This window comes from Lissotriton vulgaris, chromosome 8 (assembly GCF_964263255.1).
Source record: "Lissotriton vulgaris chromosome 8, aLisVul1.2, whole genome shotgun sequence".
Taxonomy (NCBI): Eukaryota; Metazoa; Chordata; class Amphibia; order Caudata; family Salamandridae; genus Lissotriton; species Lissotriton vulgaris.
This window is the reverse complement of record NC_141696.1, coordinates 486,043,841-486,067,186: the sequence shown is the minus strand read 5'-3', so window position 1 is coordinate 486,067,186 and position 23,346 is coordinate 486,043,841. Positions and strand designations below refer to the sequence as shown.

Genomic DNA, 23,346 nt, shown 5'->3' with positions numbered 1-23,346 from the left:
CTCTCCATTCACCGGCACCATTCGCCTGACGTCCTTCCCGCGAAGCTCTGACATCAGCCGGCTTTAAAAGGGGATTCTTGTAAGGGCTATGGGGCGCGCGTCGAGCACCGGGCGGCAGAGGCGCTAGAGCGACGGATACCCGTGTCTTCTGTGGCACACTTCTCCCCAGAGACGGCACCATTGTATAAAGAAGGGGGCGGAGGCAAGGGGCCCTGGGCTTGGAGAGGCGGAGGCCACAGTCCCAAGGTGAGAGGGAGGGGTCTGTCAGCACTGCAGGGGTGTGGTGGGTGGGTGGGCAGCAGGGCTTGACTTACCGTATATCTCAGAGGAGGGGGTGATGTGAACAGGGTGTGGCAACTTCCCCATTTGGAATCATCACCGGGCCCCGCTCGCCCTTGCTTCCAGAGGGGCGCTACCACCCAACACTGAAGCACTCCAGTGGAGCGTGCGCGGGGCACCACCCTGTGTTTCATATGATCATTTTATAAGCTAAATGGGGAAGGACCAGGGCCGGCGCTAGGCATGTGCAAGCTGTGCACCTGCACAGGGCCACCAAACCCCAGGGGCCACAACGTCAATATATATCCTTAATATATTAATCCTCTGAGGATGGATACATATTTGTGTGGTGGCCCCTGGCAGGGATTTGGCGGCCTCCGGCTCTGTTCCACTTCTAAACACCCTGACCCCCTCCCCTCTTTACTGGCCTGCGCGCTCCGCCCCGCCCGGACCCCCTCTTCCGGGCCCCCTACCTATGCTCCTTGCCCAGGGCCACCATGAGCCTAGAGCCGGCCCTGGGAAGGACGGACAGACCAGGGACAGGCAGCAGGCAATGAGTGCAAATTCTGAAAACCAGAACACATAAAATCTGGACTTGATCACAGAAAAAATCAATGTCTGACCTTCTTGCCTAGTGCACACAGAGCTGTCTGGTTCTTATGTGTAATGCGTTCTTAATATTATATCTGGCATCTGCTGCCAGGTCCGCGTTGTAGCGTGCCAGTGCGCAGCGAGGGCGCGCGCTGTGCACAGTTATTTAATAAGATTTTTTATTACATTAGCTGATATCTGTGCATTGAGTTTAAGACCCTAGGAGCGGTCAGGAGATTCTTAGAAATGGGCGACTTCCTGTGCATTTTAGAAACTAAAGCTCAATGTTCACACTGTCCTGTGCACTGTACGGGCACGTGGTTAAGAAACGTCTGTCCTCGGGGCGCACGTTGCTTGGCTGAGAGCATCTTTGGCAGAGGGCACTGCTCTCCTGTATGTAAGGTTGCTCTGGGTGGCAGGTGTCTGCAGGAGATCGTCCAGTGCGCACCGGGAATTCTCTACACCTGCCCCGCGCCCGGCCGCCTGTGACAGATCCGTAGAGCGCCGCTGGCGCCAGCTGCTGGGGGTGGTCGCTGCGCCGGCTCCCCTCAGCAAAGCCGCGTCTCCTCAAAGACCAGGGCAGCGCGCGCGGGCTGCCTCCGAGCCAGAGGGGGCATTTGAAGGCTGGGGCTCGGTGTCTGAAGCCGTCCGCTCCTGGGCTGTGAGTAATGCATAATTCGCACTTTCTGCTGATGTCCCCGCGGGGGCGCGACTTTAGCCTGTCTGCAACTCCTGCGATAATCCCCGGCAAACTGTCTGAACTTTCCACGGAGGTACGAACCATCAATATTGGATGGCGGGGGTGGGGCTGGGGAGTGTGCACGATGTTCCTCGGTGCCCCTCTTTTATCCAGTCGTGGCATTTTCGTGATAATTAACCAAGCGTCGATGGCACTCAGACCTCTCCACGGTTGTTAATCCACTGCGCGAGTGACTGGATAATTCCAATCACTTTAATGTAACAGAAGTGGGCGCTGGCCAGCCCCGCTGATGGCTTAATGTCAGTGCGCTGCTTTTCTCAATTAATTTAGTGCTGAACAAGTTACCCCTCTTTGATAAGTGATGTGCCGGGGCGCTCAATGTGCTTCCATTCTCTTTGGCACACAGGTGGGCGCACCTGTAGTTAGACAGTGTCTAGTGGCATCTGTGGGTGAGCAGCATGGGGGGAGATGTCGACCATCTCCCTGCAGACTGCCCTTTCTCTAAACGGTAGAATCATCAGGTGCAAAGAGGGCAGCGCGCTTCAGGCTACCTACTCGTTGCTGATGCAGAGATGAGCGCGAGGGATACAGGCGCAGGTGTCCGTTGGTTTAGGCTTGTTGCATGGTCCAGCATCCCCACGCGCCTCCTCAGCACCACCACACCCCCGTCGCTGGCAGACATGAACAGTGACTAGTTCTTATAGCATTAATCCGGGATGATTTTAGGGTGGGAGGGGGTCCCGCCGCCTCTGGCGCTGTTCTCTGAATATCTCGGTATCCAGAGGGGGTGGGGGGAGGGGGGGTGTCTTGGGGTGTTCGGTGCCATCGTTTGTGTTTACCCGTCCCCTGACAGATGCTCGGTTTACTGGCAGGTAGCATCCTGCTCGAGTCTGTGTGTGGCGCTGGGGGTCCGCGCCCCTCCTCTCCCACAGGGTGGGGTCTTTAGTGATTTCCTATGCAGGGCAGCTGTTCGCTGAAGAGGCGCGTATCCCCCCCCCCCCTACAGCTGTTTGTAGATTACTGCTCACCTCTATCCCCTGCTTCCGCCGGGGCGTGGTCTCAGGTGAGTTCAGTATCGGGGTGTATGTCCGCCCCACCTAGAGCTCAAAGGCTCCCCCTGGCGGCTGCTAGCAGCACCCTCCGCCTACCCTAGGCTTCCTCTGTAGCGCGGTCTCTGGTGAGCTTCTAGCAGGGAGAGTGTTTGGTGCTGCCCCGCGCCCACAAGCGCCCCCTCTCGGCAGCTCCCTGACCACCTCTCTGTTGCTTCCTCAGGGATCTCTATGAAGTAGCCGAGCAGATCGCCGTCCCGCCCGCCGCTGAAGATGGCTTTCCACGTGGAGGGGCTGATCGCCATCATCATCTTCTACCTGGCCATCCTCTGCGTGGGCATCTGGGCCGCCTGGCGCACCAAGAACTCCCGCTCGGACGGGGACCCGCGCGACTCCATCATCGTGGGCGGCCGGGACATCGGGCTGGTGGTCGGTGCCTTCACCATGACTGGTAGGTGGGGTCCGGGCTGGGGCTCTCTGGACTGTGAGAAACAACTGGCATGGGCGCTCCTCGATGCCGCACAACTTCCCACGTCCTCTGTCACTGGGCGCCGCGTTTCCATCCAATGTTCTTTACAAATGTAATGACGTTTCAAAATGTTTTGTTAAAAAATGTATGTATGTAATTTTTTAAAATAAATGTTCTTCAGTACATCTTAACGGGATAGCACCGGGCAGCCCCCTCTCTGGTTTTCACGCTCCACTTGAGTTCTTCAACTGCAGTCACCGGACGGACTTGTCAGGGCCGGACGGGCCTTTTATTCCACTGGGCATTCCGGGCATTTCCCCGGTGGGCAGGAGCTGAAGGCCGGTTTCAAAAGCCCGGGGCGGACCTTGTGCCTCTGACAATTTCGCCCGAGGTTAATTGAAGAAGGCACTGGGAGGCTTCCAGAAAGAGTGGAGGGTGGGTGTGGGGAAGGAGGGGTGGGGGGATTCGGTGTAGAGAAAAATCGATCAGAAAGGGGGAAGAAAAGCAGAGAGAGAATGTCTGGAAGGAAAGAGCGCGGCAGGGCGGTAATACGAAGGTACTGGTAGCCGGGCCGGTTTGCCCAATTAGGCCAGGGTAGCTTTTGGTTCCCCGTCCGGCCCTTCTTGGACATGTCAAACTAGAGGAAGAGGGACCTCAGGTGTCCCAAGATTATGCGGCAGTGGAAAGCATTACTTTTAAGGTAATTTCACCCTATTATCACCCGGACTCCCCCTTGTGGAGCAGGGACTAAGCATGTCCTTCTGTGCGTGCTAAGGGTGTATTTATATGAAAGCGTATGCACTTATTTGAAGGGTTCTGTGCCAGTAGGTTTCGGTGGGGTCCATCTGTTTATTGTAGAAGTCTGTCCATGAGAGGGCTGGTGCTGTGTTCGGATTGGGGGAGGTGGTGACTGATGCTCGCACTGCATCTTTCCAGCTCTCACAACCGACCCCTGGCTTGCCACCACAGCATTTGACTCTGGCACTGCATTTCAGCTTGTTCTATGAGGGCCCAGAAGTGAAATTCAGTAACAAATAGAATTCAGATCTGTTTTTATTAATAGGTGAACGCTGAGCTGTTCATATTATATAAAAAAAAATCTTGCAATCTCACTTGAAAAGTGTCAGGACACTCCCAGCACAAAGTGCTCGGTAGCTTATATCCACATCACAATTTTTAATATTGCATTAATCAATATCACAGCAGTCAGGTTTGTGAGGAGCATGCTTCAGGTAACTGCTGATCATTCAACCTACGACAGACAAGTGAAAGGTATAGGTGAATATCACACGTGAAAGGTAATTATCTCATGATAATAGCCCCTAGACTGTTAATTAATTATACCTGATCAATGACCAATAAGAGCTTAGGAGACTTTCAAGGTTTTGTCTTAATGAAAAGAAACAAACATGAACTGTCTGCTGATGGGTTCCGTACCTCCTCTGCAAACTGTGCTAAAGGCAGTTGATTGTCTTGTGACATCACAATCAGCTCCCTTACATGGGCTAATCAACGGCAGAACAAGATGTGCCCAACCATTCTGATTAGCTGGTGGAGCATTATGAGATCACTTAGTCCAATGTCATAGAAATCCGCCCTTTATTGGCAGGTTACGCCTTCTCTATGAGCAAGCTGATTGGCCCGCACAGCCTAGCCGTTCCATTGCATGTTCTAGTGATACATAAAAAACAAAGGCTGCGCCTTTTTCCTTCTGTACTAAAAATACGGACCATTTAATGTCTTCCATTTGACACATGCCACATTGGTAACGCTTTTTTGATTGACTGTCTACCATGTCACTACCGTTTTGCTCCATGCACCCAACCTCTTCTTACAAAGCAGAAACATAAAGCTATAGTGCAACTGAAAAATAATTACATTTTTCATAAACTCGTTCGCCTCTGTCACTTTCATCTTCATCTTATTTACCATGTTCCCTTTTCTTATTTCCCGTGATTTTCACGGCAATCACGCCTTTCCCCACTTTCCTATCTTTTTTGGTGGGTTTTCTTTTCAACCACGCCCTTCCTTTCTTACATATCATTTTCTGAGACCTTGCTTTGTTGTTGAACTGCACCCTGGTTCAGGAATTCAGAGAGCTTTGTAAAAATTTTTTACACAGTGTATTTATGAAAAAGGAGTGGTTTCCAGAAGCTGATTTTACATGAGTGAGCATCCAGCATCCACACATCATCATACGTACAACATAATTTTAGGTCTGGCGTAAAAACAGCTTTCGCTGCTTTTCAAGCTTCATGTATTAAAAAAAATCATAAATTAAAATATATACATAGAGGGGGTTTGAGTCATGCCTCTGCATTTATTGGTCTGATAAACTGCCATTCACATTTTTCTTCCACCCACCTCTGCATACATCAAGGGGCAGTGGGCCAGCCCACTTAGCCAATTGCCTCCCTTGCACTTTAACTGTATTATTGCTGGTTGTACATGCAGCTCTGCAACATGCGTTTTAACCAACAGACCTAGGGCTTCGCCTGAATTTTGTATTGTAATTGAAATTGCATTTATATAGCACTTACTACCCCGGGCAAGGCATCAAAGTGCTTTTTCAGGGAGTAGCACGCTACTCTGGAACCCGAGAAGGATTAGCGGAGAATTAGTATAGGGAAATATGAAATTAATTTGAGTGGTGGACCTGTTAGTCTGTTATTTGGATTGAAAAGGATAGTGAAGGGATAGAAGTGGGAAGGAATTGCATTTATATAGTGCATGCTACCCCTGATGAGGTGTTGAAGCACTGTTTGGTGGGTAGCATGCTACTTCGGAAGGTGAAGGTTGTGATTTCGGGCAGCCCTGTGGCCTAGGAGTTTGTGAGTAAACAGATTCATTGTTTTCTTTTCATGTCAGTCTGGAACTAATCTTTTTCAACCGAGATTGGGCTACTTAAGGGGCTTACTCACCCTACAGACATACCCTGGAATCACCAGTTTTAGGGTAACCAGGCCCTTCTCAGGCTTTCACTCTTTGGAGATCAGTCAAAGAGTCCACAGAGCACTGTTTCTCATGGATGTATGAAACAGTAAACATAATGACAACACATTGTCTGCTTTACTGCACTCCCTTGTCTACATTCAGGGCCACAAGAATTATGCAGCAGGCGAGTTCCAAATCATGCAGCAGGGTTGACTGAATTATGCAGTAAGAAAAAGCATAATATGCAGCATAATGCAGCCCGTTTTGTGATAGTTTTACTTCATTATTTTGTTGTTTTTGCATACGATAACATTGTCTGGGTAAAGCTATGTCCTTAATAGTGCGAGTTTAACACCCAAATACATCAATCATCAAATGACTAGTCAGCCTTTGAGAAGGGACTTCTGCTGCGCAGGAACACGTCAGCATGTTTTAGTAACATGCCACCCATTTTAGTTCAAAGCACATTTTTGGGGTTAAAATTTGCAGATTATGCAGCAGGAGATGGATTATGTGGCAAATGCGGCAAATCCATACTTTTGCAGAAAACGCCAAAACCGTAAAGTCACATAATTCCAATGCTTTGTCTATAGTTGTACTCTTCCGTGGCTGCAGTTGTGCTTTTTCTTGACCTTTCATGCACTTCTATCTCTGCCATTGATTAAAAAGATGGAATACAATTTTGTTGCCCTGAAAACAGCTTGATAAATGGCAACATCTCAAGAAAGGGCAAACGTTGGTGTACCATTTGGGAAACAGGGAATCATGGAGTGGACAGGAAAACAAGAAATGTAGACTTTAACGCAATGTAACATTACATTATGTTTTTTTTGTTTTTTTTTTTAAATTTCCAAAGGCTTGCACATAAGCGCAAATACAGAATGTATCCAATTATAGGGTTGACATATTTTAAAACCATCCACACGAGGCTCCTCAATTAATATTGGGCTAGGAGCAGGGCTCGAGCCGGGGGTACACGCGGGTGGATGGCGTTAGCCCACTCTTTTCCCAGTGTGGACGCCATCCACCAGCCGCGGCCGGTTGTAGGTGTACCTGCAGGGCGGTGACGTGGGGATGGGGAGGGGCAGGGCGGGGGGTAGTAATGTATGGATTACGGACTTTAACAGGTAAGTAAACATATAAATAAATAAAACAAATTTCGTAGCGCGCACTGCCTCACATTTGGTGACGCAGTGCACACAACAATATTCGTTTTATTTATTTATATGTTTACTTACCTGTTAAAGTCCGTAATCCATACATTACTATCCCCCACCCTGCCCCTCCCCCGCCCCAGGTCACCACCCTGCAGGTACACCTACTACCGGTCGCGGCTGCCATCCACCCTGCCAAGAAGTTGAGCCCACTCTAAAATATGCTGAACTGATCCTGGTGTAAGTTTGAGATACCAGGATTCATTCAGCAGCGCCTGTTCCTTATCTGCTTTCCTTCCGAGCAGCAACATGCAGACTGGGACTGGGGGTTTTTGTTATTTGAGACTCCAGTTGGGCCATAACAAAGGCCGAACTTAAGGGCCATTTGACCTTCTTTGTCCAAGTATCCAGGCTGGGGGCTGCCTGTAGCCTCACACCTAGATGTAAAGTAAAAGGAAAGGAAACAAAAGCAGCAGATTGTTAACACTTCAAAGGTGCATAAGAGAGGCACGATTTTGCCTTTGTTCGGACCCCCAAATATAATAGATTTTCATGCACTGTAAGAATGTCAGATGAGTTACTCTGTCCAAGTGCAAAATAACAATTTAAATACCAATATTTTTTATTTGTTTTACAGCGCTATTCATCCCAATGTAGGGAGCCAGATCACTTTACAGCAAACATACATATTATATTGTCAATAAATCACACAAGTTTGTGAACCATTGTACAGGATGTGTTGCATAAGACAGTGAGGGTTACTGGGTGTAGGAGTCACATATCATCCTTCATAGCTCACTGTGCTATACTAGAAGGATTACAATGCAAGTGCATGTAAAAACAGGATCTCTGTGTTCAAAGCAGTAACCTACTTCCCTATCTACATAAAATAAGATCTGCCATCTGCATGTTACATGATGTGCTTTGTAGGAGGCGCATTAACCCTGTAATCTACTTTAAGTAAAATCTAGCACTAGACAAAAACAGATCTTTCCATCAAATGTGCTAACCACCAGGCACCTAAAGCAATCACATCTACATGGAAATGTGCTGTACATGGAATATTACGCCTGGTGGGGTAGGCAGGCACCAGAGTTAGTTTGTCAATACTTGGGTAAGAAACCTGTCACGCGCCGTAATGTCACTTCCTTTTATGTCACTTCGTGTGATGTCACTTCCTGCAATAGCACGCACGTAATGTCACTTCCTGTGATACTAACTAACTTGGAGAGTACCCACCCCCTCCTACACTTCTTTTTTTAGGACATGTGCCCTGGCTAGGAGAGACAGAATACTGTTTCCAACCCCAAGTTGTACTGTCCCGTCTGCTTAAACGCATACATTATTTGTAATCCCTTTTAAATAAGAACCTGTCTGTGCCAGTTTAAGAACCATGAACAGGGTGAGATATACATTCACCACTTTGTGTCTAATTTGAACAAGCAATGTTAACCTCACAGATGCTGGATTTCTGTGACACCAGATGACCAAATCAAATGATATGACAGTATTGAAAAAAATTGCAAGACAGGAAAATTCAAATTATTTGGCAAAGAAAGAAAAGAAGACCCTACGTCATATGCGAATAAATACACATTTCATGACATTTTTCCGGATAATTATCTAGTTATGGAGGCATCTAACACATTGATAAAAGATAGATAACAATACTAAACAAATACACAGGTTTCTTTCTAAATATAACTATACCCATTCCCTCTATCCTACCCAAAATGCTATTCCCGAACTTTTATTTGTCTTCCAAGGATGTGCAAGAATGCAATGTTAGCCACAAAGTAGTTTGTACGTCCCAGGATGAAACAGAATGTCTTTTACATATACAATGTTGCACCTACAGACAAAACCTACATGTAGACACTTCATGTAATAATAGGTATGCCTCATTTATTATGCAGCAGCATGTAATGCTGTTATACTTGTCCCTCGTTTAAGGTTTATCTTGTGTTCACACTTCTGGGCTTCCTGAAGCACATCTTTTCATTAGGGTACCGCCCCACAGGGCAGTATAACATATGGTATATTTAATATTTACCTGTCCCAGTAGGCAGATTATAAGCCCTTAAAACGATGCATCATATTCTGTATTCTTCCAATGTTTGCAGGTCCTCTCAAATGAATTAAAGATTTGAGAACCGTCTTTGTTATGGAAACAGACTGTGTGTATATATAGTGAAACAAAACATAATAGTCGTTCCTCAGGGTTTGATTTACACTTAATTACCTAATGCCTTTGCTTCCTGATGCAAACCAAGGGGGGCTTATTTGGGCTTTGGCAGGTGGGCCAGCGGCACGCTAGGCCAGTGGAGGCCATGTTCTCTGCACATACCAGAGGAGGCATGCCAGCCACGTGTGAGATACCCATCTCCAAAGGCAGGGTTCTCTATCCCGAAAGCCCACCAGGAGGTGTGGTATATGCAAATGTTTCAACACAAGATATTTGCTGGTGGTTGTTCATTTCACACTTTGATTGTCAGCTTAGCGGCAGACCAGGCAGTCAACATGGCAAGGCAGATGCTCTGACTCAAACCATGGAGGCGGATAAAGAACCAACCTCCAAGTAAACTTGCCCTCACTACACCCTGCCTTCTTTTTGAGAAATGATTTACCAAGGACAAGAACAGAGCGACCCGGAGTTATGGATACAGGGAGATCCGAGCAACAGAAAAAGAAGGAACATTGTATTATTTCAAAAGCCAGTTCTATTTATTCATGCGGTACCAGGACATCCTGGACACAAAAAGACTAAGGGGCAGATTTACAAGGCCCTTGCGCCACTTTTGCATCACTTTTAACATTATTATTATTATTATGTTTCTTATATAGCGCCAGAATTGACCCCCGAAGGGGTATCTCCGCGCTTGCCTTGGGAACCCGTCCTGGCTTTTCCCTGTGAGATAGCCCCTACAGGGCATACCCAAGGTGAAAGCCAGGCATCCCGCCGCGGGGGGGGGGGGCGTTGTGGAGATTAAGCAAGCTTAATGCCCAGAGTTGCAGAGTGTGAACCCATGATTAGGTCAGGCACCGAAGCGAGAATTATCGAGTCCATGGGCATTTGAGCTCAAGACCCTGCCGCGTCGGGAATTGAACCCTGGTCCCGGGTCTGACCTCTGCTTCAGGGTCTGCCTGCTCTAACCAGTGAGCCACACTTCTCCACATGGGAAATGTGACGCAAAAGTGGCGCAAGGGGCTTGTAAATCTCCCCCTAAGGGATTAGTAACCTGTTTGTCTGGTGGTCAAGGGTGACAAAGACTGTTTCTAACTATGGTACTAGTTGTGCCATTTGAGCTCAAGCCAAGCCCAGGCCAAACCTCCTGGTTTATTACAACCACTCCCCACTACACAGCAGTGCTGGTCCATGATCTCAATGGAATTCAATACAGGACTGCTCTGTTTATTTGGATATGCTACATCAGGACTAGCTGTTGGTTATTTCAACAGATAAGGGCATTTTTTTCCTTTAAAAAATATACCAGCAGCTGTAGAACTGACATACATTTTCCTTGGAAAATATCATTTGCGTGCATGGATTGTCACAGCATGAGCAGAGGATCCCCCTTCGGCAACATTTTGGAAAGAATTGATGGAGAAAGTAAGAACAGCATGTTAAAAGTCCACCACTTTCCGCCCGTAGACATACAGTCGGATTGTAACAGTGACTCGAACGCGCTGAGATCCGGATGGCACCGAGGTGGTGTCCAGCAAGTTTCACTGGTGTGGCCATCCTACAATGCTGCGCCGAAAGACGGCGTGGGGTGCCCGGGGGGGGGGGGAGGCAGCGCAAACGGGCCTCTCCCTCTTCCCCAGGTGGAGGCACCTCATCTGCAGTGGGGTGCCTCTTAGCGTTTGCCTCGCCTTCCAGCTGAGTTCCGCCCGCTCTTGCGGTACAGTGACTCACCCGCCATCTAGCTGAATTGCGGTTACTCTTGTGGTGCAGCGATAGCCGGCTGCAACAGGACTCTCAAAATGGTGGCCAGCTCTTTGGATTTGGGCCTGGTCCACTAAAATGGCCCTGGGACACCTTGGAACTCGAACGCTTGCCTGCTAGGGCATGGGCCCCATTCACGAAAGCGTCCCCTCTTTTGACTGATTGTTCTTGTTGCCTATTTCTTCTGTTGTCATTTAACGGAACATTTTTGGACTGCCGAAAATGGTTCTGGTCCGATCGCTGGTTGGTGGAGACATTTTGACTATATCCTGGACCTGCCCGGCCGCGCCCAAAATGGCACCGGTATAAATGGGACTCGTAACTCCTTGTTGTGTACTGGTTGCCCAACCTTGATATCACGAGATAAGTATGCAGTTTTGAAGCACATGGCGAGCAGGGACGAGAATTGATTGAACATTTTGACATCCCTATTGATATTAAGTTCTGATGTGTTATTGATTACTGTACTATTGAAAGTTCGAATTAACGTCACCCATGGTTCTTGCCCGCAAATGTATATCTAGATAATTTTATTGTAACTGGCCCTGTCGTACTTTAATTATAAAATGTACGTCCACCGATTCCGTAAATGTTAGACACCTTAGTTCTTGCAACCTAATGGCCCGCCCGTAACGTTCTTCTACAGTGTAAATGTCCCCTCATCATATACGATTCCAGTATGCTCTGTGGCCGGCCCACGTGGTTATAGGCCCGTATTTGTATACTGACATTTTCACAATAAAGGTTTTAAAAAAAAAACATGGTAGTAGTACCTACATTGGTAAAGTTTTGAATAATAGCCACTGTTTTCGAATCAGTAAAAGGCAAGTGGAATAAAGCAGTCCAATTACATGACTGTTAAAAGGTATAATAACGCAGGAATGCAGTAAAGAAAAATGGTCAAGGGCTGTTGTGGTTTCTACTCCTGCAACATAAAGTGATCGATAAGAATCTGATATTCATGCCTATCAGCGACTAAGACAGCAGGCCGAGCCTCTTTTGCTCAACGGCTCCCTCATGGGACGAAGAAACGCCCTTTTTCTCGAAAAAGGAATATTTTACTTGCAGGACAGTTGTAAATTTCCCGGGAAAATACATTAGCCTGGAACATTGTTAGTGATAAACTGTAAATGCATCTGGGTCCTTTGCTTTACAAGTCAGAGTGAGAAAAAAAAGGTGGGGCTTTCATCATTTGGGAAAAAAAAATGTTCGAAAGCAATGAAAAGCGTTATTTTTAGGTCATATAACCAAGCCTTTCATCATTAGAATAACAAAAGTAAAATGAACCAATGAAAAGTTTTATTAACAAGTCACATGACCTGTTATGCTTACGTTACGCGTGCGCGCCGCGCTCTGGATCGTTTCCGGGAAGCTGCGCCTTGCGCACCGGAGCACTTCCGGGTGCGCTAACGCAGCGCGTCATATGACGCATTACGCGACAACGCAGGTCCAAAATATAGTCAAAATGTCTCCACCAACCAGCGGTCGGAATACAACCCCTTTCAGCAGTCCAAAAAGTTCTGTTAAATGACAAGAGAAGGGACAGGCAACAAGAACAATCAGTCAAAGAGGGGAGGGCAAGTTCTTCTCTACCGGGTCACGTTGGGGCTCCACCGGAACTGATCGAATTGGTAGTCTACAGTGTTTCTGGATGTTTCAGATTGAAGCTGGCGTCAGCATGAGAGCACCCAATTCTAAAACAGTAAATGCTTGGATAACAATGAATCAAATGTAGAGGGAAGCAGGCACGACGGGTTAAAACGGGGGCAAAAGCTTACGTTACCTACCCTTCACTATCTGCAAAGAGAGAATACTCCTAAAAGAAAAGAGGAGAGGGGGGCAGCGTTCAAAGCACATCAGCGTGCATAAATACGAAAATGTTTTTACCTACCACGTACTTGACATTTTACAGCTTTTGATATTTGCTATTAAAAAACCATTGAAATTCACTGAAAAAACCATAGGTTATAGACCATATATAGTTAGGGATTCGCATTTACAAAACCTTAATTTACTCGCACAAAACCATAGAAATTCGCATATATAGTTAGTTGCAATAACTATATATCGCGCACCCGCAATCCACTGCTGATGATGTCACATATTACATCATTCATGACATGGTCAGTGACATCACTGATGACATCACTGATGACATCATCCAGTGTTTGTATGTTTCTGTAAAGTTAAAATATGTCTTACATATTGAAGAATGAGTGGATGTATAAGTGTCTGGATGAAGGATTTAGTAGGTGCATGACTGACTGTATGAGAGAGTGATTAAATGTGTCTCACTGAGTGCATGGGTTAGTGACTAAACTGTCTTAATTTGTGCATCATTATGTCTGTTGTTCTGTAAACTGCTGCATGTATTAATCAGTAGCTATATGAGTAACTATATGGGTTATTGATTGGTTGCCCAAGTATTTGCATGGGAGACTGAGTATGTGTGTGGGTGGCTGGGAGGTGTATGACTCTGTGCATAGATGTGTGAGCAGTTGATTCACTAGATGTATGGGTTCAAACGTGCATGTGGAAACAGCTGTATGGGCAGTTGACTGTGTGCATGAGTGTATTGGTGAGTGAATGGATATCTCAGTGCTACATGTCAAAGTACGTACACATGTAAAACACAGTACACGTGAGAGTTGACATATATAAATAACTAAGCATAAGAGCCAGTGAATGTGAGAGTGGCTGTATGAATCATTGTGAACTTGTATCAGGGATTGTATAATCAGTGACAATCTGTGAGTGTCTGTTTACACTGATTGTATCTAAGGTTATATTAGAGTCTGAAGAGGTTCATCGTATTATCACATGAATGATATTATCAGTGATGTGATCAGTAATGTCAAATGAGATGTCATCAGGGATGTCATCAGTGATGTCATTTGAGATGTCGTCAGTGATGTCATCAGTGATGTCATTTGAGATGTCATCAGTGATGTCATCAGTAATGTCACTGACCATGTCATGAATGATGTAATATGTGACATCATCAGCAGTGGATTGCGGGTGCGCGATATATAGTTATTGCAACTAACTATATATGCGAATTTCTATGGTTTTGTGCGAGTAAATTAAGGTTTTGTAAATGCGAATCCCTAACTATATATGGTCTATAACCTATGGTTTTTTCAGTGAATATATATATATATATATATATATATATATATATATATATATATATATATATATATATATATATATATATATATATTCACTGAAAAAACCATAGGTTTCACACCAGTTATAGTTAGCTGGAAATTTTACTGATATAAAACCATTGAAATTCCCACGTTATAGTTAGATGGACTCACTATAACTTGCGCGTGCAATGCACTGCTGATGACATCACATATTACATCACTCATGACATGGTCAGTGACATCACTCATGACATCACTGATGACACCATCCAGTGAATGTGTGTCTTTCTGAAAAATAAATATATTTTATATATGTATATGTAAAAGTTGATGGAAGAATAAATGTTTAAATAAGTGTCTAAATGGATGGTTTTTAAAAATTGATTGGTTAACTGGCTTAATAAGACATCATCAGCAGTGCATTGCACGCGCAAGTTATAGTGAGTCCATCTAACTATAACGTGGGAATTTCAATGGTTTTATATCAGTAAAATTTCCAGCTAACTATAACTGGTGTGAAACCTATGGTTTTTTCAGTGAATTTAATAGGTTTTTTAAATGCTAATTCCTAACTATAACTGGTGTGAAACCTATGGTTTTTTCAGTGAATTTCATAGGTTTTTTAAATGCTAATTCCTTTGTATATCGAGTTTCTAACCTTTTTTTTTTTTTACAATTTGCTGTTTTTTTTTAAGTATTCATTTTTTTTATATAATTTTTTTCTTTTGCGCTCTGGGTGCGTGCTCCGGGAAGCTTTCAGCTAAGCTCTCCGGTAAGCTTTTCCGAGAGCTCATCTGAAAGCGCACCCAGAGCGCAACTGTCGTTCGTGAAAAAAAATATGAATGAAAAGTTAATAATAATGCAAAACATTTCGTACCATACAAATGAAATTAGTTTTTTTTAATAAGGAAAATGATTATGCATTTCTATAAAAGATTGATGACGTCACTTCGGCGCGCAACGTAAGTGCCCTCGGAAGCGCCTACGTTCGCGGCGCATAAACGCACGCAAAAGCGCCTACGATCGCGCCACGTTTGCGCCCCGGAAGCGCCTACGATCGCGCTGCGTAAACGCACCGGAAGTGCTCCGGAGCGCGCAGCGTAAACGCGTCGGGTCATGTGACCCTAAAATAACACTTTTCATTGGTTGCTAACAGTTTTTTTTTACAATGAATGAAATCCCCACCCATTTCCTTCACTTCTTCTTTCACTTTTGTGACTGAAAGACCTGCCTTTTTTGCTGCTCCATATTCCTTGATTAATCATGGCTGCCAGACCATCCAGCAGTGAAGATGACTCCAATGATTTCATTGATGAAGAGCCTCCTCAGCCGAAGGTCAAAGAACATTTCATCTGGAAATTTTTTAAGTTTCCAGCAGACCAGAAGAAGGTGAATGCACCAAAAGTAGAGTGCAGGATCTGCAAACAGGTCCTGTCACGGGGTAACCCCCAAAAAAAATACTCTTTTGGCAACTTCACCATGATTCGCCATGTGGAGAGGAGGCACCCCCAGAATTTTGCCCGGGAAAGTGTCAGGGCTCTGGCACAAGAGGTTCCCAGAGATGGGGCCTCTACATCAACAGGAGGAGCAACTTCTTCTGGAAGAGAACAATCACAGGAGCAGGTAGCAAACATTCAACCTGCATTTAACCATGGGGTCGTCAGATGCAGATACTGCAATCAACTCCTCACCTATGGGAGCAAAGTGTCCTGCTCATGGTTCGGGCATTGGAGAACCATCGCTGCCCTTCCCACCCCTAATTTTTTTCTTTTCTTTTTGCTCCTGTTGAGCAGTTTCTATTCCCTGTTTTTGTTCCTGTTCAGTTAAAAGAAGAAAACCAAAAGTTCTTTTCAGAACTACCTCCAATTCTCATCAAAGAGCTATATTCTTAAAAAATGAAGAGTAAGTGAAATATAGTGCATTGATAATTGAAAGGAGAATGAGTAAGAAAGAACAGAAAGGTATGAGAGGTGAAAGGAAGTGAAGTAGGAGGAATGAAAGAAGGTGAGTGTTAGAAAAGAAAGTTATGACACAGTGAATAAACTGGAGGCCTCATTTCTGAAAAGTGACGCATCGCTACGTGAAAACAGCGATGCGTCACTTTTCTGGACGCACTCCTTATGACATTCCAGATATGTCATATTTAATATATGACTAATCAATTCGCAAGGAGTTACAGATATGTCAGTATTTCTGACATATCTGTAAACACAAAAGTAACGCATTGCAGGAGTGCGTCACAAAAGTGACGCAACTCCAGTAATGTGTCCTTTCACATGGAAAAAGCACCATGTGAAAGGTTTGCTGTGAAGCAGGCGCAAGATTTTGGCGCAACAGCATCCTAAAAGTGACGCACTGCGTCATTATTACCAAGCTTTTTGCAAGGAACACCCCCTCTGCATGCATTATACCTGACACTATTTTTTAAAAAGTGACGCATCTAGGTACATGGGTCACTTTTTAAAACTCTGTGCCACATTGTATCTGCATCAGGTATAATGTATGCAGAGGGGGCAATCCCTCGCAAAAAGCTTGGTAATAACGACGTACTGAAATCTATGAGATTTCTCTGCGTCACTTTTAGGATGCTGTTGCGTCAAAATCTTGCGCCTGCCTCGCGTCACTTTCATGTTTACAGATATGTGAGAAATACTGACGTATCTGTAACTCCTTGCAACATGATTCGTCATACATTAAATATGACACATCTGGAATGTCATAAGGACTGTGGACAGAAAAGTGACGCATCACACCAGCAGTGTAATAAAATGTGCCTCGTTGCACTATATTTAAAGGATGCAACAGCATCCTAAAAGTGACGCAGTGAAATCTCAAACATTTCACTGCGTCGCTATTACAAAGCTTTTTGTGGGGGAACACCCCCTCTGCATGCATTATACCTCACGCAGATATAATGTGGCGCTTGATTTTAAAAAGTGACCCATCTACCTAGATACGTCACTTTTTAAACATAACGCAACGAGGCACATTTTTTTACACCACTGGTGCGATGCGTCACTTTTCTGTGCGCACTCCTTATGACATTCCAAGTAACGCATTGCTGGAGTGCGTCACAAAAGTGACGCAACTCCAGTAATGTGTCCTTTCAAATGGAGAAAGCAGCATGTGAAAGGTCTTGCCTCAGTCTAACACCTGCTGTAAAGCAGGCACAAGATTTTGACGCAACAGCATCCTAAAACTGACGCAGTGAAATCTCAAAGATTTCACTGCGTCGCTATTACAAAGCTTTTTGCGGGAGAACACCCCCTCTGCATGCATTATACCTGACGCCATTTTTAAAAAGTGACGCATCTAGGTACATGGGTCACTTTTTAAAACTCTGCGCCACATTATATCTGCGTCAGGTATAATGTATGCAAAGGGGGCATTCCCCCGCAAAAAGCTTGGTAATAACGACGTACTGAAATCTATAAGATTTCTCTGCGTCACTTTTAGGATGCTGTTGCGTCAAAATCTTGCACCTGCCTCGCATCACTTTTATGTTTACAGATATGTCAGAAATACTGACATATCTGTAACTCCTTGCAACATGATTCGTCATACATTAAATATGACACATCTGGAATGTCATAAGGAGTGCGCACAGAAAAGTGACGCATAACACCAGCAGTGTAATAAAATGTGCCTCGTTGCACTATATTTAAAAAGTGACGCATCTAGATAGATGCGTCACTTTTTAAATATTGCATAACAATGCACATTTTTTTACACCGCTGGTGCGTCACAAAAATTGACGCACAAGAGGCGCAAAACTAACAGCGCAAGGCCTTCATAAATATGGTCCTGGATTTTCCCCGTGCTTCGCCGGTGCGCGTACCATGCGCTTCCCCCGCGCAAAACGAAAAAATGTTTTTAATGCCCTGCAGGACCCTATTTTAGTCCCGACATCAAACCTAGGGGGTCAGAGGGGGTCTACTCTTCCCCCTTATGGTCATTTGCCCCTTTTTTTTTCAAACCCCTTGTGTCTCGATTTTACCGAGACACAAGATGGCGGCCGCTCCAGACTGTTTAGAATGTTTACAGACACCCAAGAGCCAATCAGCTTTCTGCGCGCAAGTCGCGTGTCGCGCCAGGAGCGCACTCAAGTGCGCGCACCGGAGAGCGCCTATAGATATATATATTTTTTTGAACCTAAATTACTCAAAATCCACTGCAGCACATATCTTGAGACATAGCAAAGGCACATCGGGCTACAAGTCCCTACAATTTTGCCAAGTTTGGTGTAAATCCATTCAGCCGTTCGGGCTAAAAGTGAAATTGACCGCCCTATGGAAATTAACATGGGGAAAATGCGTTTTGGGACCCCCCTTTTATCTCGGCCCCCGCTTGACATATCCCCCCCAAACTTTCAGGGAAGGACCGGAGCTCGACGAGGCCATTTTCAGGAAATTTTCAGGCAGATTCGTCAACCGGTGCCAAAGTTATTCCAAATAGAATTTTGAGATTTAACATTGAAAAAAATCCTAACTATAACTACCTACTGGCGACCGCCAGTAGGTAATATATATATATATATATATATATATATATATATATATATATATATATATATATATATATATATATGTATATATATATTACATATCTATTACAATATTTAACATACCATACTATAGTCTCACAATCATAACAACCAACAAATAAAAAGCATACCAAAATTAACACATTACATAGTAAATAACACAATTTTTATTGAAGGAATAACAACTTTACATTTATTATTACTTATATCACTTTCCACCCTATACCTCTACAAACGAAATAATGCACACCTACAATATATCTTAAAAATTATAATAATTGCACATTTTACATAATTAATTATCAATTAAACAATTAATATTGATTAACTAATAAAGAATCATTTTTATTTAATAAACTTCCTGACCTTTAACCGACCCAAACCCAACAACCCACAAGTAATACATAATTTAAAAAATAGCGTAATCACTTAATTTACATAATTAATGATCAAATAAGCAATTCATAATAATTAACTAATAATAAATTAATTATATTTAATTAACTTCCCAACCTTTACCCCTAGAAACCCAATAATCAGCATCTGATATATAACTTAAAAATGTCTTATTTTACATCATTAAATATCAATTAAATAATTATTAATAATTAACACTAAATATTATAATTAAATTCCTTCCCATGCTTTACCCCTACAAAAACCACAACCTGCACTAAAAATATAGATTAACATTTTAATTGATTGCGCATTTTACATTTTAATTATCAATTAAATAATCAATGTTAATTACAAATGTATTATTAATTATTTATAATTAAATTACTTCCCACCCTATACCCCTACAAACCCCACAATCTAAACCCAAAACTTAACTTATGTGTTTTTACATAATTTACATAATTAATATCAATTTAATAGTTAACATTAATTATGAATTATTTATTATTCTTTACTTCCGACCCTAGTGAACACAATTAAAATGAACATATTATCTAGACTACTAGTATCTCTCTCAGGCTCTCCCTATGAGAGTCCTACACTACTTTTTTCTGATGCTGAAATGTGCTTGCTGAGCTATATATGGAGACAGAGAAAACTGCAAGTGTCTAATGCTTTTCTCTGCAGACCACTAGAGGAGGGTGAAGTGTCATTACTGGATGCCCACTTGAATTACATCGGTACAAAAAAGAAGGCAGCAGTGGACAAGTATTTTTCAGATTTCTGTACATAGAACTCAATTCAAATGCATTAAATAGTTCCAACATCACTACAAAGACAGATGAATGCTTGTGATTTAATTTTCATCACAGACATAGAATTAAACCATAAATATAGGATATTAATCCTCATAGGTACACATTGGTGCTCAGATAAGGAGGGAGGGAGTGAGTGCTCAGGGAGAGTTGGGTGATTGTGTGCAGGAACGGAAAGGTAATGTGGTTCAAATCCATCGAAGTTTTTAGAACCAATCCGCCTTCTTGCTTAGCAAAACAATATAATCATAAACATAAGTTATAACATTCTAGGCACAGATAAACATGTCTCTGTTGCCTATGTTTGATAACAATAATAGTGTGTCAACGTTTCAACCCCTGTTGTCATAAAGGTAGCTTCATCCTTATTGGGGGTCTTCATCAGGACTCTGGGAAATAGTGAAGTAGGGGAAAGAGCACCATTAAATGACAGCATATACAATCTGGCTGTCTTTTAAAGATTAGAGTCCGTAAGCGCTTGAGGGACCACGATTTGAATAAAATTGGAGTTATTGGTGCCACGAGTACACCTCAGTATCCAGGCCTGGTTGCTTAGTAACCGCCGGTGGCTCCAGATACACTTGGAACAACTTCGAGTCCTTGTACACTGGAATGTACAGAATTGGAAAAAAGCCTTGGCGCACAAGGATAAGGATAAATGTGACAGACTGTCAAATGTATGCCTCAGCACTCCGACAGCCTCTGCTTTGATGATCTGGGATGACACAAACAGACAGCCCCACCTGACCACGTATCCCTCCCCATGCACTCTGATCAATTTTAACCCAGAGTTTACCCTAGTATTTACTCAAGGATTGTTCAATTCATGGCCCTGGAGTTGCTGCCTCATGTTCTGGGAGCAAGAGTCATATCAAATCCTTTAATGATTGCAAGCAAGTGTCTTGCCTTGAAGCGATGGAATCGCAGCGCTATGCCCAGTAATGACACTGGGTGACATAACCCGCCATGTATACAGTGACCCAGAGAAATCTAACACAGTCAGAAAACTTTGTTCGACTCACTAGGGGCACAGGATGGGTTATCTCTACATTATACCTAATACTCCTGAAGGCCTGGCTTCCTTCTGTCCATCCCTACCTAGAAATGTAGATCACCCTCACAGACCACACATGCACTGAGCACCAATAGATCCATATGTAGGGAGATCTTAAAAAGTATTCCCATAGCACATTAGATAAATAAGCACTTTATAAGCTGTTGTCTGATTGTCATATGCATCCCGTCAAGTTACATAAATATTACCCAACAGTTAGTACGCTGTGCTGGAGATAGTGTGGGGAACAGGGCGACTTCCTCCACATCTGGTGGACATGGATTCTAGACATGTTTGAAGGGGTTCGTCAGATACTAGGCTACCCCAAGCAAGAGTTGTTTCCCCTAGTACTCCTGGGGATGGGATCACGAGACCTAAACAACCAATCAGAAACTGACAAATTTGTTATATGGGCTGCCTAGGGGTGGTAAAGGTGGTGTTTGCAGTTGCCTGTAGGAAAAAGTACCCCCGGACATTTTACAATGGCATCCGTGCCTTTGGAACATTGTGGCAGTGGAAAGATTGATGGCTGCCACTGCAGACAGTTCTGACACGTTGGTAACACACCACACTGAGATTGTCTGTTAAATTATCTCTGGATGGACACCACGGGAGAGCAATGCCACAACCCTTAAGAGCCTTGAACTTCTTCTAATATTCTCCCAAATACAGAACTGGGTGGGACATGGGTGTTCTGCGTTGAAGGTGTAGGGGGTTATTTTTCGTTTTTGGGTTTATATATCTGCCTGGAATGGCCTTGACTCTGTACCTTATTTGATGTGCAGCCTATAGAATCACAGGTAGATCATTTATACTTTAGTTTTGTCTGAAAATGAATAAAAAATAGTTTGACACAAAAAGGTAGATTAATGTAGTAATATTTGTTATTTAACATTTTTATTGTATATATACATTTTTTTATATTTGATTCTTGTGATTTGGATTTGTTTTGTAATATTTACTTTACACAAGATAATTGCTTTTTTAATAATATGTTTTGCAATTATTTGAAAGTATATATTTTCTTTCATGATTGGAGGTTATACCTTTATATATTTTTTTGTTTGAAGTATATTTTGTATGTAATAATATTTTGTAAGTTAGTATATATTTTAAAGTTAATATAATGTATAATATTTTAAATCCAATACACATGTATTTTTAGACAATATTGTGGTCTATAGTTTTTGATATTTAGAGTTATTATTCAAAGTAGGGAAAGCTGATATTTGTGTGCTCAATACTTTTTGGACTATTTTTTTGTTGCTGATATTTTTTTCAGTTATATTTCGCCATACAACGCTGAAAAATAGATCAAGGTTGTTTTCATTATGATGAAAAATTGTGAAGGGTCCAATTCAATGCCAGTAAATAGATTAAGTAAATAAGTAACCAAATATTGAGGTTTTTGCATTTTATATGTAGGTCTAGATCGGCTATCGTTTGTGAAACAGCCATTTAGAACTGCAAATAAATTGACACATTGTTCAAGTTGCCCAGGAAAGACCCATTGTTCATTATCTAATAGGGAGTTTTGGGAAGATTAATCAGTATCTTGGAATGACCAGCTAAGAAATATATTACAACTGCCACCAAGGTTTTAAGGAATATAAGGCCTGATTACGATGTTTGTGGGACCACCACTGACAGGCAGTCGGTGGCTGTCCCACCGGCAGACTGTCCTTCGATCTGACCACCACATTAGTATGTAGGCAGTTGGACCACAGAGGTCGGGGGAAAGACCGCCACCTCAGACAGTATCTAGGATCCCATTGGGGCAGCTGTCAGAATCATATCCTAGCATGGAGGCGGTGCTTTTGTGGACACCCCCGTAGGGATTCCGATGACCCTTTCTGACAGCCTTTTCATGGCGGTCTGACCGCCATAAAAAGGCTGTCGGAAGCTTATTTTGGGGGCCCAAAGCAGGGCCGCCATCTCCCTTGGGCCACATGTAGTGCTCCCATGCACATTCATGCACCTTGTGCCAGACCACACATGGTGCCTGGCACACAGTGCATGGATGTGCACAAAGTGCTCTTTAACACTGCAGCATGCACTGTGGCCCTTTTCCTGGGCTGCAGTGCAAGCCACAATATAAAATAACCCTCTTTGACCGCTAGCAAGGAGGTCTTATCCTAGTTGGTGTAGTTGGATCATCGCCTGCTTGTCGTTTGGATGCCTGACCGACATGATAGTGGGTGGCGATCCGACCTCCCATTATCATAATGAGCCCCTTAATAATAACTGCACTAATCACATTC

General features: G+C 43.7%; 1 protein-coding gene across 2 annotated transcripts in view; it reads left to right on the top strand.

Moving 5' to 3' along the window:
• Nucleotides 1-90: 90 nt before the first annotated feature.
• The window catches only part of SLC5A7 (solute carrier family 5 member 7), a 382,470-nt gene continuing 359,214 nt past the window's right edge, over nt 91-23,346 (top strand). Inside the window, exons 1-2 of one of the 2 annotated variants that reach the window (XM_086934301.1) lie at nt 91-246; nt 2,843-3,070. In XM_086934301.1, the coding sequence (XP_086790427.1) occupies nt 2,893-3,070 (178 nt within the window). In that variant the 5' untranslated portion in view covers nt 91-246; nt 2,843-2,892. Of the gene's footprint in view, nt 247-1,401; nt 1,532-2,842; nt 3,071-23,346 lie in introns of those variants that run through there. The other variant, XM_086934302.1, reaches the window with a different exon arrangement.